This window comes from Elephantulus edwardii, unplaced genomic scaffold (genome assembly GCF_000299155.1).
Source record: "Elephantulus edwardii isolate Elephantulus edwardi_28Jun2011 unplaced genomic scaffold, EleEdw1.0 scaffold00118, whole genome shotgun sequence".
Lineage (NCBI taxonomy): Eukaryota > Metazoa > Chordata > Mammalia > Macroscelidea > Macroscelididae > Elephantulus > Elephantulus edwardii.
The window spans coordinates 8,372,482-8,387,366 of NW_006399868.1; the positions used below are offsets into that span (position 1 = coordinate 8,372,482).

General features: G+C 45.6%; 1 protein-coding gene across 1 annotated transcript in view; it reads left to right on the forward strand.

Annotated features, from left to right (window-relative positions):
• The window catches only part of DOK6 (docking protein 6), a 297,299-nt gene extending 286,559 nt beyond the window's left edge, over positions 1-10,740 (forward strand). The window contains exon 8 of the mRNA XM_006892744.1: positions 10,601-10,740. Within this exon, the coding sequence (XP_006892806.1) occupies positions 10,601-10,740 (140 nt within the window). The remainder of the gene's footprint in view (positions 1-10,600) is intronic.
• Positions 10,741-14,885: the final 4,145 nt, after the last annotated feature.

The window sequence follows — 14,885 nt, forward strand, 5'->3', positions numbered from 1 at the left end:
GAGCCTTGAACACGGCATGGCGGGGCTCTGCTTAGCATACGGGATGGCACCGTGAGTCCAGCTGACCTGACGACTTGCACTTGTACCAGTGCTGTTGTGTTTCTCATGCCTCCTGACACGGCTCGAGGAGGAGGAGGATGCAGTGTGATGGACTAGACTGTTAAGGCACCTGTCCTGCTGGGTTCAATTTGAACAGCATGGTCAGTGTCCTTAGGTATTAAGAGATGTCGTGTGATACCTTGGTCTGCACAGTCATGAGGAGGAAGTTTGGCAAGTCTGCTGTCTGCATGGCTGGCTGCTGGGAAGGGCCAGCTGGACACAGGGCACTGGCTGCAGCTGCATCCTCAAGTAGAATCCCTTCTTCCCCAGAGAAGCCTGAGTGCTACTCTTGGGGTTTTCAATGGATTGAATCAGACCACCCACACAATCTAGGATTGCCCCCTCTAATCGTGGATTATAATCACAATTGCTATCTGCTGTCAAGGACTCCTTACAAGTGATAAAGAACAAGGACTTCCGTTTAGAGACTAAGGTGTGCCTGACCCAAGTCTCCACATTTTCATTTCCTTCATATGCATGAGAAAGTTGAATAGTGAACAAGGAAGACCGAAGGAGAATTGATACCTTGAATTACGATGTTGGCGATGAGTCGTGGATATCCCATAAACTTCCACAAGAACACACAAATCTCTCTTGAAGGAAACGCAGCCAGTGTGCTCCTTAGAGGCAGGGACAGTGAGACGTCATCTCACGTGGATTGGGCACGTTGAAACAAAGCACCAGTCCTTGGGGAAAAGACATCATTCTTGGAGAAGTAGCAGTTGCTTGTTGGGTGCCACTGAGACCAGGACGACTTCTTGCAACCCTTTGAACACAGATCTGACCCCTTCCCTGGTTTGTGCCTTCTCATCACCTCCGACATCCTTGAGCCACCGTTAACAGCACTGTGTCAGTTCATCTCACTGAGGGTCTTCCTCTCCTTTGCCACCCCTCCACCTGTCCAAGCATGATCCCGCTTTCTAAGGAAAGTGCTTCCTAACAACATGGGTCATTGAGAGAGAGGGAGAGACCCTCAATGAGACAGATTGACACAATGACGGCAGCAATTAGTATGTGCATGTTAGAGATGCTCAGAGTGGCACAGGACAGGGCAAGAGTCCAACCTGTTGTTCATAACTTTACCTGTGAGTTAGAGCTGACGAGACAGCACCTAACAACACGTACGGTTACAGAATATCTGTAGAGCAACACCTAGACAGCTTCACTTGCTAACTGTGGACGATAGTCCAACCCAGGTGACTTGTCCAAAGATGCTATAGCATATAAGCATCCTTTCCCACTGTAACTAGCAACCAGGTATCACGTGAAAACCAGGGCCACATCGTGGCCAGAAGGTCATAGGTCCCTGGTGTGACCAGGGAGCGAGCAGTAAAATCACAGCCATCATTCTTTTCATGGGACCTGCACTTCCAAGGCTGGTAGAAATTCTGTGCACATCCCGGGGCTGATGCCCACGACCAGGGTGTTCTAGTACATGGTGTTAGATTTCCTGTACTGTTCTTCTGCCTGCTACTGGGAACAAAATGAAATTCTCTTAACAAAAGAATTCTGATAAGAGATGTATTCACTCATGAATATCCTCTGAATGTTAACCATCAGAGCTTGTAAGCTATTTACTCTGTAATCTTTTTATTTTGTATCTTTAAAATCACCCTATTGTGGAGTGCCCATAGTCTCTGAGCACAATTTGAAGGCAGAGCAAATCTTTGACAGCAATTTTCTGCATTCAGAATTAAAGCATGCTCCCCACATCCCAACCAGGGCCCCATTTGGACGAAAGCTTCGTTCCAAACCGCAGGGATCATTTATTTTCTCTGCTTTGTATTTGCCTTCAAATGTGTTTGGGGTGTTTTTTTTTTCCTTTCTTCTCTGTTAAAAATGAAATGAACTCTCTGGAATATCTTTCATATTTAGGTTAAGAGTATGCTATTATTTTATTAAAAAATCATCTGAGAGTAAGTTCTCCCCATCAAAACAAAATCAGTGAACAAAAACTATATACCCTATAGGAAGTAATCTAAACAACTCTTCTCAGGTGACAGAAATATCTTTCTTGAAAATAAGATTTGATTGTTATCAACCCTATGCATTTGACTGAAAAGGAGCCACTTGCCAATTATTGTTTTCTTTTTACTTGAAAATAACATCATCTATTTCACATGAGGAAGAATCTCAGTGTAGCTCAACAAAGTCTTAACAATAAGTAAATATAAAATAAAAAAAAATCTTGAAGACATTACAGTTAGTCATGCTAAATGGAAATAAGATTGATGTTCTCAAGGATTTCACTTCTTTGGAATCACAATCAACACCTGAAGAAGCAACAGTCAAGAAATCCAAAACGGCATTGCACAGGCCACCTCCACTCCTGAGATTCTGTAAAGTGAGTAAAAGACCCGATGTGTCACTGAAAAGAATGAGGTGCACTTCATGTCACTCCTCTCAAATACCTGAGAAAGGTGGACGGTGAAGAAAGTAGAAGAAAACCTGCACTGGTGGGTCTATACCATGGACTGACAGCGGAAGGAACAAACCTGTAGCAGAAAAAATACAGCTAGAATGCTCCTTGGAAACAAGGGTGAGTAGCCTTTGCTCCACATGCTTTGAACTCTACCGTGTCACCAGGCAGAGTCAACTGGAAGGAGGGAGACAGGAGACCGTCCTGGAGGTGGACAGGTACAGGGACTGCAGCATCAAGCACAGCTGTGAAGGTGAAGCTGGCCCCGCACTGACCAGTGTCCCCTTCTACAGTACAGAGGGCCACTCAGAGTAGGAACCAGCGATCACACCTAAAGCCAACAATCCTTCACGTGTGAATCATTTAAAAATGCTATATGGATTGATTTTGACGAGAATTGCTAAAGATCTGAGCTTTTACTCTGCGTGCAGCTGAACCAGCAGGCCTGCCGGAGGACACTGGCCCAAGACACAGGACGCTTGAGTCAGAGGCAAAGGACACTTCCTACGCCCTGCAGCGACCCTGGCCAGAGGGAGGCCATCCATCCAGGGCTGACAGCTTCCTGTGGTCCTGCTCACACGGGGCCATCACACTGGAGCCAGGTGCCACGCACACAGTGTGAGTTATGTTATAGGAAAAGAACCCCAAGCTCACAGAGCCCCATTACTCTATAACAGGCTGTAATCCAACCAGACGTCTGTCCTTTACTTTATTGGATAATAAAGGAGGTTCCCTCAGTCTGAAAGGAGGGAGGTAATATTCCCACCTTCCCAGCTGTCTGCTCTACAGATGACCTTGAACAAAGGCAGGCCAGGCCTCTGCAGTGGTTGCACAGACCCATGAGAAATGTCTCCCAGAAACCCTCACAGCATAAACCATTGTTGCACTCATTTCCTTGCATCTGTTCATGTTAAAAAAAATCTTTTAAATTGGAACAGTTGATCAGTTCGGTGCAATCAAGTAAATCTAAAAATAAGCACTCTGCCTTCTCCTGTTTATAACAGTAGCTTCATTTGAAGAAATCACATTTAACCTTTGATTTTTAATTTAAATTTTTATTTTAAAAGAATTACCATTTCTCCAAGAGCAGGGACCAGTTCAAACGATTACATTCATTTCATTCAGCAAATGTGTGTTGAGGCTCAGTAATGTGCAAGGCAATGTGTGAGGTGAGCGTAGCTCTCGGTGGATTCCACGCTTCTTGTCACACAGGAGTGAGCTGCTACAGGAGTTTCTTTTTCCTTTTGGTTTCTTCTTTTTCCTTTTAAATGCACTTTATTTTTTCAGAGTAATTTTATGTTTACAGAGAAATTGTGCAAAAGAAAAGAGATACATATTTACACAGTTTCTGCTCTGTCTTTATACTGGTTCTTTTATCCTAAATTCCTGTGGTACATTTCTGCAATTAAAAAGAAATAATAATAAAGGAGTTCTGATGCAAGATGATTAGCTAAAATTCATAATTCACATCAGTGTCACGCCTTGTGTGGTGCAGTGTGTGGGCTTCTGCATCCATCTTCCACAGTTTGGTCCTGGGTATTTGTTGAGTGTTGGTAGGGTGTGACATCCTAGCAGGCCCCCGGTATCCTGAGCCTTAGATCTGGCCTCTGCTTGGTTACTTAACAGAGTGGCAGCTATTTAAATGCTCGTTGTTTTTTCACATGTAGAATAAGTGTATATGGGTTGATGTGGGTTGGGTTTGGTTTTAATATTTACAAGATAGCATCAAGTCTACGTGGAATAAATAATCTGTGAACAGTGGTTTTGAAACACTGGCTTTGAAATCACTTTCCTTTGAAATTGAGTTCAATAATCTTTATTACTTACTGACTCAGTTGTGTTGTCCTTGAACCTGACTTGCATTCTAATATGCTGGATGTTTCCCACTTTATCTGTGATACTTGACTCTTCTCATGCAGCAGGATGTCTGGAAGGTTATCATGGCTTCTTCATTGTTATATTCTTTTTTTTACATCCATAATTGTACATAGGGCCACTATGAGTCACGAGCAACTCGATGGCACATAACAAACCAACAACAATTGAGGAGAAGACATATAACAGTTAGAATAATGCAGACCTTGACAGTCTCTGAAAATGTACCAGATATCTTTCTTCCTTCATGGAATTGATGTAGAAGCATGGATTCAGAAGCAAGGGCGGTGGGGCAGGAGGAGGCAGGAAGGTTCACTTCCTAGTGCACCCGAAACAACCAGAGAAAGACGGTGCGGGTTTTTTCTGGATTGTGAATTTTAACTGCTTGTAGGAGGGGACAGCATCTTCTCTGACATAAGTGCATTTACAATAGCGTCTTCCACAATTGCTGTCGGGTCAGAAGTGACTCGAAGATCACTCTCCAGCAGGTTTCTGAAGCTGTAGATCACACAGAAGGACTCTTCTCGTCTTTCTCCCAGCGAGTGTCTGGAAGATTTGACGTCCTCGACAGGCCAGGCCTTTGAGTTGAGAGGACAGATCTCTAGGGACGAGTCCACTAGAGCCCCTTACAACAGAGTTGTTGTTGTTTTTGTTAAGTGCCATCAAGTCGTAGACCACTCATATTGACCCCATGCACGAAAGACCTGAACACTTGTATAACTTTCATCCTTGCTCCAAATTCATAGAGTTTCCTGAGGCAAGCTATTTCAGAGGCAAACTATTTCAGAAGCAGATGCCTCTCCTGCTTCCAAGCTTGTTTTAATCGGGGAGCTCCACCAAACACTGTCCACCATGAAGGCAAAATTCAAGAGGACTTGAGAGATAGACTCATAACCATCAACAGCACCTGTTACTCTTACTGTGAAGCACCACGCATGTTCCCAAGGTAGATAGTCACCCTCCAGCTTCAAGGGTGCTTGGGAGGGAGCTCTGGAGGCCTAGTGGCAAGAAGCTGCACTGCAGACTCAGATACACAAGGGGGGAAAGAATCAAGGTGCTTGGGAAGAAGAGGGTGGAGCATTTAGAATACCTGCATAATGAAGTCTGCAGTTGTACAAATGGCTAACACACTCACTGCTAACCAAAACATTCAAGTTCAGGTCCACTCAGATATAACGCAGAAGAAATGCGTGGTGATCTAATTGTGAAAATTCCACCTCAGAAAACCCTTTGGAGCGGAGTTCTGTTCCAACCCACAGGGGATCCCTGTAAGTTGTAGTCAGCTTCTCAGAACCGATTTATGGTGAACAGGGTCTGCTCCGCCAACTTTTATATTTAAGTCACAGAGTTGCTTTTGTTCTGGTTTTTTGTTTGCATCAACAGTGCCTAAAGGCATAATTCAAAGTAAAGTAGGAGGAAGTGCTTCATTATCTCTCTCTTTTGTTCTCCTGGGGAGCTTTCAGAATCTCCCAGTGCACAGTCCTTTGGAGGTGTTTTATTTTTGTGATAAGGAATACATAGCTTCATTTGTGAGTTTCCTGCAAAGAAATGGTTGCAGCAAGAAAAATCATAATTTATCTTCCAATCAGACTAAGAGTTATTCTTAGAGGAGACAAAGACTGATTTTGACCTTGAAGGAAAATATTGTTTACAACACATTGGAGTGAGGTAGCACCCAAAGGAGAAGTGCAGGAAATGAATGTGAAAGCTCTCTGGACCCATCAAGAAAAGCAAGGGAGGGAAGAAGGAAGGAAGGAAGGAAGGAAGGAAGGAAGGAAGGAAGGAAGGAAGGAAGGAAGGAAGGAAGAGAGAGACTAGCATTTCCCAGGCTCTTACTCAGCCCTAAAAGAGCCCTGGTGGGGGAGTGCATAGTATGTCCCCAGCTGCTAACCAAATGCTTGGCAGTTCGAATCCGCAAGCTGCTCTAAGCAAGAAGCCTGGACAGTTCCTTTCATCAGGATTTACAGCTTCAAAACCTGGTGGTGCGTCACGCGGCTTGGAGCTGCCTCTGCAGTGAGATTTTGGTTCACCATGCCAGAAACCAAGCTTTGGTGGCGCAGTGCGTAAGCGCTCCTCTGCTAACCCGAAGGTTGGTGGTTTGGGCCTTCCTCTGCTCTTCCGGAGGATGATGAGGGGTCCTTCCCACAAAGATTTACAGCCTTGGAAACCCTGCAGGGCACTTTATCCAGCCCCAGAGGCCCGCTGGGAGTCAGTGGTGACTTGATGGCATTTGTGGGCTTTCGGCCACGCCTGGAGTCTGCCTCTGAGCTGTTTTGTTTCCTCTTCAGAACACCTGGGAGAAGTATGTTCTCCACATCCAGGAGAACGAGGCTTTAAAGGTTTGGCAGAGCTGGGCTTTGCACTCACGACTCTGTAGGACCGCACAGAGGGGCAGGTAGCTGTGGGTCAGCTGCGTGTGGGCTCTGACAGGCTCTGCCGAGGCCTGTTGTTTCCCCTCAGACAGCACCAGCTCCTTGCAGCCTCCGTTTCCTTGGCTCCTGATGGTGGCCGCGCAGCTGTGAACACCCCAAGGCCGGATCTCCCCATCCTGCACCACTGTCTTCCTGGAGTCTTTCCCTGCTTCCGTAGATACTTCGCCCGGCCAATTGCTATCCTCCTGAATTTGCTATTAAGGAACCTGACACGCTTAAAAATCGTCATTCCCTGAGAGCGGAACACAAGGCTGTGTGTAGCAAAGGGACCCACAGATGAGGGTCTTCCGACTCGAGTCTGTGGGCGGGACAACCGTTAGCTCCGTGTGGGTGACCAAAAGGCTGCAGGTTGGGGTCCACCCAGAAACGTCTTGGAAGGAAAGCCCGGTGGTCTCCATCTGAAGCCCAGCTCACTGGAGACCCTGAGCAGCCCAGTTCTGCAGGTCACCAGGAGTCAGTATCAACCCAGTGGCCACTGGTCAGTCAGTTTAAATCAGCCTCTTACTGTTCAATTCATTTTAATTTCCCACCTTGATATCAAGCTTCAGACCCTGCACAAGCACCTGCGGTGCCATCCGGAGCAAGAACGTCTGGTTCCCCCAGGCCTGACATTCCTTAAGGAAGCCTGATGTCCTGATAAGGCCTGACCATATCCTGATAGGACCTGGGCCTCATCACAGCCTGACAGGACCCCTGGCCCCAAATTCCTGAGCAAACTACCACCCTCTAAACCTCCTTAACAGCCTCTGTAAAAGGAAATGGCCCTTGTCTGCCTGCAGCCCGCTCTGATCTCCGCCTGCGTCACTAGCTCCCCCCCACCACCACCACCACCACCAGCTCTACTCAGTAAAGGCCTGTTTGTTACCTGGGACCAGCTTCTCCTCCTCTCTCTCTCAAATCTTTCTGTCTAACACACAACATGAGAACAAAACCAGCGGTGAGCTACAACCTAGCAAAGACAGCCTCATCTCAGGAGTGTGGAAAGGTGGAAGAGTCTCTGTCCACAGAGTGTCTGCTGGAGATTCCCTGCCAGGAAAGCTAGTGCTCTAAGTCAAACCAAACGTAAGCTCTCTCTCAGCTAGAAACCCTGACAGAGCAGAGCCTGTGAGCGTGGTTTCAGTGTCCCTCCACCACACCCCGCCAGACCCCTCCAGACCCCTCCAGATGCCACGATCCCACCAGACCCCTCCAGACCCCACCAGACCCCTCCAGACCCTACCAGACCCCTCCAGACCCCACCATTAGAGAGTAGTCATTCTCAGGTGCAGGCTCTCCCCTTCCTCACTTCTCAGCTGTCTGCCTATCTGACATGTCACATTTACAACAATCAGAAAGCACCGGCCGTCTGACTATTTTGCATATTAACTACATCTGTCTGGCAATAACCAGCGTTGAAATGTGAGGCAAGAGTAATATTGGCGGTGACAGGGATACTTGTGTGTTGGCTTGGCTGGATGGTGAGTCCCAGGGTATGGTAATTACGAAATGATATGGTTTGGCAATTATATAATTATGTAACCTGGGAGGTATGAAATACTCACCCTCCGTAATGTGGATTTGCACATAAAGACCTTAGCATGTCAGTGTGTAAGGAGCAGCTATACTCCTGGCTTTAAAAGGGTGTCGTGGAGAGAATGCAAAGACAATTATAAAATTCCCTGAAGTCTGAGCCTCTGTACTGTTCTCTGTATGTTGTTAGTATTCTGACACCACCGTGTTATGATGGTATGAAGCAGGATTTCTCAACACAGTAGTGCATCTAAACAGAAAAAAAAAACAACCAGAATTTTTCCCTGCACATGTTGTTGTTGTGATAGCAACTCTGATGCGTAACAAGTGATTGCAAAGACCATGGCTTGTATCAGATGCACCTTAGTCTCCAGAGAGATACCATTGCTCTTCAGTACTTTTGAGAGGTCCCTTACAGCAGACTTTCCCATGGCAATACGCCTTTTAATTTCCTGGCTACTGGTGCCAAGAGTGTTGACTGTGGAGCCAAGCAAGCTAAAGCTGTGAACAATCTCAATCTCTTTGTCATCCATCCTGATGCTGCCAATTGGTCCAGTGGTGAGAATCTTCGTCTTCTTGACATTGAGCCTCAGTCTATATTGTAGGCTGCAGTCCTTGACCCTCTGCAGCAAGTGCTTCAGGTCCTCCTCAGTTTCAGCAAGCAGGGTTGTGTTATCTGCATGACACAGATTGTTGATAGATCTTCCACCAATCTTATCCCCACATTTCTCCTCATAGAGCCCAGCCTCCTGGATAATCTGTTCTGCAAACAGGTTGAAAAGGTATGGAGATAGCACACATCCCTGGCGTATGCTCTTCCCAATTTTGAACCATGCAGTGTTCCCTTGCTCTGTTCTGACAACTGCCTCCTGGTCCAAGTATAGGTTTCGCATTAGCACGATCAAGTGTTCTGGGATTCCTATTCTTCTCAGAGTCAGCCACAGTTTGTTATGAGCCTGGAGACTAAGGTGTGTCTGATACAGGCTGTGGTCTTTGCTATCACTTGTTATGCATCAGAGAGTTGGACAATGACCAAGGAGGACAGAAGGAGAATTGATGCCTTTAAGCTGTGGTGCTGGAGAAGAGTATTGAGGGTACCATGGACTGCTAGGAAAACAAACAGATTCATCTTGGAAAGGGTCAAACCGAGCAGCTCCTTGAAGGCAAGGATTCTGAGGCTCCATCTAACATACTATGGACATGTTGTAAAGAGAGACCATTCCTTGGACAGGGACATCACAGCGCAGGAGGGGAAGGCCCTCTATGAGGTGGATTGATTCGGTGACTGGGGTAATCGGGATGGGTGTGTCAGAGACAGTGCGATTGGCACAGGACAGAGCAGAGTTTAAGGCTGTTGTACATAGGGTCGCTATGAGTCGCAAACAACTCGACGGCACATAATCATGTCAGAAGCAATTAATAGCTGACCCTCCGACAGGCTTTCAGAGACAGTGAGTGAGTCGCACGGGGAGGAGATAGGCTGTCTTTCTCCTGCAGAGCAGCTGCTGGATTTGAACATGTGTTTGAGTTTGCAACATAGCTCTTTACCCTAAGACCCCAGAGCTGTATTCTTTAAGTGTCACTGATAAGAAAGGCCTGTCTTGCACCATGTAAGTGACTATACTATATTTTTTTGCAAATAATGCACCAACTTAAATAAGGAACCCTCGCATATAACGTGGGGATTGGTAGAACAAACTTAAGAAAATAACTTGCAGAAGAATTGCATGGTTGGTAAAAGTACAGAATGTACACTTTTTTGCCTAAAAAAGACAGTGCAAGTTTGTGATTTCTGCTAACATGAAGTGGATTCTGGTGCTGGCAACCCACTGCTCATAGAAGCTGGGGCAGTGAATCAATCTGAAGACTTCTTCCTGCAAACTGATGGTTACTGCTTAGGGGAGAGTGTAGTTTGCTGGTGCACTGAGGTTTGAAAACAGTGTATGATTTGCTTTTGTTTGCTGACAGTGAGAATGAAAGGGAAGACAGTGGCTTCCAGCATCTTTATTTAGAAACCCCTTCTTTGGAGACATTTTTTCTGTTGGTTTTAGGGTGAATTTTGGGGTTTGGTTGTTGGGGTTTTTTTCCCTAAAATTGAAACATAATAGAAATTTGATACCCCAGCAACAATAGCCAAGTTCAACAGGGCAGCAAACGACAGACGCTGGTGAGGCTGTGGAGAAGTGGCCCTCTCCGTCACTGCCAGTGGGAATGTCGAGTGTTTCTGCCTCATTTCTGAGCCGGGCTCTCTTGTCTTTCTTGCTAGGTCATGGGTTTGGCTCCGCCAAGATGTCTCGGGCACAGACTTTCCCCAGCTACACCTCGGAACAGGGAGACGAGACTCAGCAGCCGCTGTCCAGATCCAGCAGTTACGGGTTCAGCTACAGCTCCAGCCTGATCCAATGACATGCAGAGAGCCACTGACCAGAGAGACAGTGCCTGGACCTGCCGGGGTCAAGAAGCCACGCGTCCCCTCTGTATCCTAGATGACGGCAGTCAGAGTTGAAACGGGCTGGGTCTCCTCCCGTCCTGGTGAAGGTTACAAACTGGAGTTCGTTCTGCTTCCTTGACTCAGTGGCTAAGTCCTTTATTTATTGAATTTATTTGGGAGAATCTATGTTTTACAAAAATAGACTCTAAAGCTTATGAACAGTCATTTAAATTTAAAAAAAAAAATCCGTACGGCTCTGACACTAGCAGAAGTATCTGGCACCATGGGATGTTGTCCCAAGTGGGGTTGTGGCTCTGAAATGGGTTCAACCCTCTCTCCTCATGGTGACCACTTCTGTCCACCCCTCTGACCACAGGGCCCACCCTCAGTGTGAACCATGACCCACCACCATGCGTGGGAATTTAAAGTTTCAACAGGGACAAAGCCAGTGAACAACTCTACCAATGGCACCATCACTCCGTGTATAGACAAGGCCTGACAATTAGAGAAACACAAAGCTTAGAACAGAACACAACGCTGTGCGGGCCCTGTAGCTCTAGTGTGTGTATGTGTGTGTGCGTGTGTGTAGACAAATGCAGACCAAATGGAGACCTCAGTATCCATCTCTATATTACAAGTATCTGTCAAACGTGTGCTCAGGGTGACAGGATGTGTTCACGGAAATCATCGAAAGTTGTAATTTGATGCATGGACATTAAGGTTGTTGTTGAGTAGCTGTTTTTAAAATAGTGCTGTAAAAAAAAAAAAGGCTTCCCAGCAAACAAACAAACGAACATACAACACATTTATGTGGTTAAGTAGCTCATGACCAGTGTTCATGTGAGCAGCAAGTGCACTTTAGAAGCAAAGGCCCGTCCAGCTGTCCTCCCCAGGCAGCCTCTCCAGGCCGTATTCTCTTTGTGTTTGACAGGTTTTCTCCCTTTGACCACCCACCTGAGCAATGGGGGCAAGATGGCATAAATTCCCTAGCCAACTTCCATTGAATCTCAAAAAGGAGAGGGATTCTAAACGATACACTATTCCAGAGTGAAACACAAATGTACAGAGAAAGAACTCAGCTATTTTGCAATCCATGAAAACAATTAATAGGCATGAGACTATAGCTAGAGAATACCTAACACTTCGTAGCTCCTGCTCTCAGAGAACTCTCAAAGCTCCACCTTTGTTATTAGACTTTGTTGGGTCTTATCTTTCTCAAACTGGACAAAGGGTCAGCTGGGATTAGCTGAGAAAATATAACATTTTTATTCCTGACAGTAATTCCAAATAAACAAAGGTTAAGGGGAAATGACAATGTTCAGATGAATGGAGGACATTAGATAAATTCAGGATAATGGTAATTTTTACCTTAAAGTTGTCATTTTATGCAAACAGATGTGGAAGTTATTCTTTCTCAGTTATCACATGCCATGGGACCGAAGTGGTCCGTTCACAAACTGTCAAGGGGGAATTGTAAAGGTACCAATCTTGGTCATGGAAAGTGAAAACTATTTTATTATAATGGAAAAAAATTTGTACTATCAAAATTAGTCTATTCGAAAGGGAATGGGGTTTTTGTTTCTCAATCTCAGTGGCTGTGTGGACACTGACAGTTCACTTCCATGAGGGACTGTGGAATAAGAAAGAACTGAAATCCTCCCGGGTGAATTTGCACTTAAATGACTGATACTCCAGTCCTTGAAACCCTGTTAAGATGCTTTTCCTAAGAGTCAGGTGAAAAATAAGTATCCTAAGTATTTGGGTTTTGTCTGTTTATAAGTATCCTAAGTGTTTGGGTTTGTTTGTTTATAAGTATCCTTAGTGTGTGGGTTTGTTTGTTTCTTAGTATCCTAAGTTTTAAGAATAAAGGGACCCACAAACACATGGTGGTGCAGTGGGACTGTTGGCAGGCAGGTCGGAGGTTCCAATCTGCCGGCCTGTCCACAGGGGAAAGAGGAGCCTGGCTGTCCCTGAAAAGATGACAGCTTTGGAAACCTGAAGGCACAGTTTTTTTCTCTTACAGGGTGGCTGTGAGTTGGAATGGATTCGAGGGCAATGAGCTGAGTTTGGTTCAGGGAGAAAAAGAAAATTGACCCAAACTCTCTGTTGTGAGTTTTGTAGACCCGACAGAGTTGCCTGCTTGGTTTGCTAGGGCATAGTCTTCACCTGGGATTCCAGCTGTCAGGCCACCGTCTCTGGGTCCCTTCAGCCATGGCATCTGCTGTCGTGATGCTGTTTTTGAGCTCTATCTGCTGAGACCTCTTCAGCGCAGTTCCTGGTGGTGCCTCCACCGGAGAGAGTTGCCACTCAGTCGAGCTGTTGCTTGGAGACCACGAGTTTCTACCAGGGACCCAGGGGGAGGCCCATGGTCCTGGTTCATGTCTCAGCTTCATTAACAAGATGCACAGACAGTCGACCCAGGGGATGCTGCTTGTTAGAAAGTCCTGCTCAGATGTCTGCTTACAGAGACACTATCACTGCGGTCTTTTCAGGAAGACCCTTTGGCTGATCACTTGGGACCAGTTTACTCTTAAACTAGGAAGTCAGAGAAGGGGAGAGAGGAGGAGAGATGCCCCCCCAAGGTCTTCAGATCAATCTAATCAGAACAAGAATGATGCTGGGAATTAGCTCAGGAGATTTATCCTCCCGGTATTTTCTTGGTCCACTCGGAGCTGAGTCACAATGGCTGAATGAGCGGATAGTAGAATGTGGAGGCACCTGAGGGACTTGGCTGACATAAGGCAGTGCACATTGTAAGAAAAATGGTGGGTGGGTAAATCTTCCATCCAAACCAAAGATGAAAAGTGGCTGCCTCCGTCTCCTGGCATTTCAGGAAGTCAGTCCCTAGGCAACTAGAATGTTTGAGACTTGAATGATTCATCCACTGGGCTTGGAAGATGCCACTGCCCTTGGAAGTCCTGTCCCCCTTCGGAGGGACGGTGTCTTTAATGACTGGCTTCTGTCCCTGCCTTTGAGGGAGGGGTAGCTCCTTCTGTTAGTGGCTCCATAGGGTTCCGTCTGGATTTATAGTGAGGGACAAGATGGTCCACGGTTTCCACGTCAGATGGGCGCAGAGTCACGGGGAGAGAAACAGAGGGAGAAAACTTTTCCTCGGAACCGAGAAACTGGAGCACTCATGCTTTTCTCGGCAAGACTGCGTGGAGGGGGGCTGCTGGGAATACCCCGGATTTTCCTCTGGTAACATAGACACTGCTACATTTGACCAACAGGGAGGTTTGTATTCAAAATGCCGAGAAGTGTGAAATCACCTCAGTCCGACAGTTTAGTATTCTGGAAGAGTAAATGGGGACCCAGCTTTCACTGATGTACTGAACCAGTGGGCACTCAGAACTAATTCATTTGAGCAGGTTCCAAGTATTTATGAATCAATAGGTTCTGGCCACAGGCAAACTTAATAACATTTAAAATATGTGTTTACTTATATAATAGGGGAAATGTGGTTTGGTAGAGCATGTAAAATACAGCGCAATGTATTTATTAAAAGTAAATCTCACGGTTTTTCAGCAAGTAGTAATTAAGGTTCTAGTTCTAGGACCTTGTCAAAATTCTTTTCTGTCTTCACTGGACAATTAAGTTTAAAACTCATTTGTTACCTATGAAACAGTCAACCACTAATACCTGATGTCCAGTATAGAAAGAGTGGACTTATAAATAAATGTACATTAATAGTTGTAGCTTCTACACACCCACTTACTGCATGCAGTATCTTTACAGTAGCTATGAAAAACACATTTTAAAAACAGGTATTTGGCCTTGTTCTTTGCCCAATAATTCAGAAACTTTTGAAGGAGAAAAATAAAACACCACACTCACCAGCCAGTGCATGAGTAACCTCTGCCCTCGATTTTTGAAGTCATTTACTGAAGCCAACCATTAATGCTACAGAGAAAACAAACTAAACAAGTTGTTCAAAATTGTCGTCCAGTTCTACCTGTTCTAACACAGCACAGTGAATGGGTGAGATGCATAACAGGGCTGAGCTTTGGACCAATGAATACTTAGTGTTTTATAAAAAAATAATTATGCTAAAAACTGTTCATAGTGAAAAGTGTACCTATTTCGGCAATTCTGTTAGTATGTCACATCTATGGCTATCTTG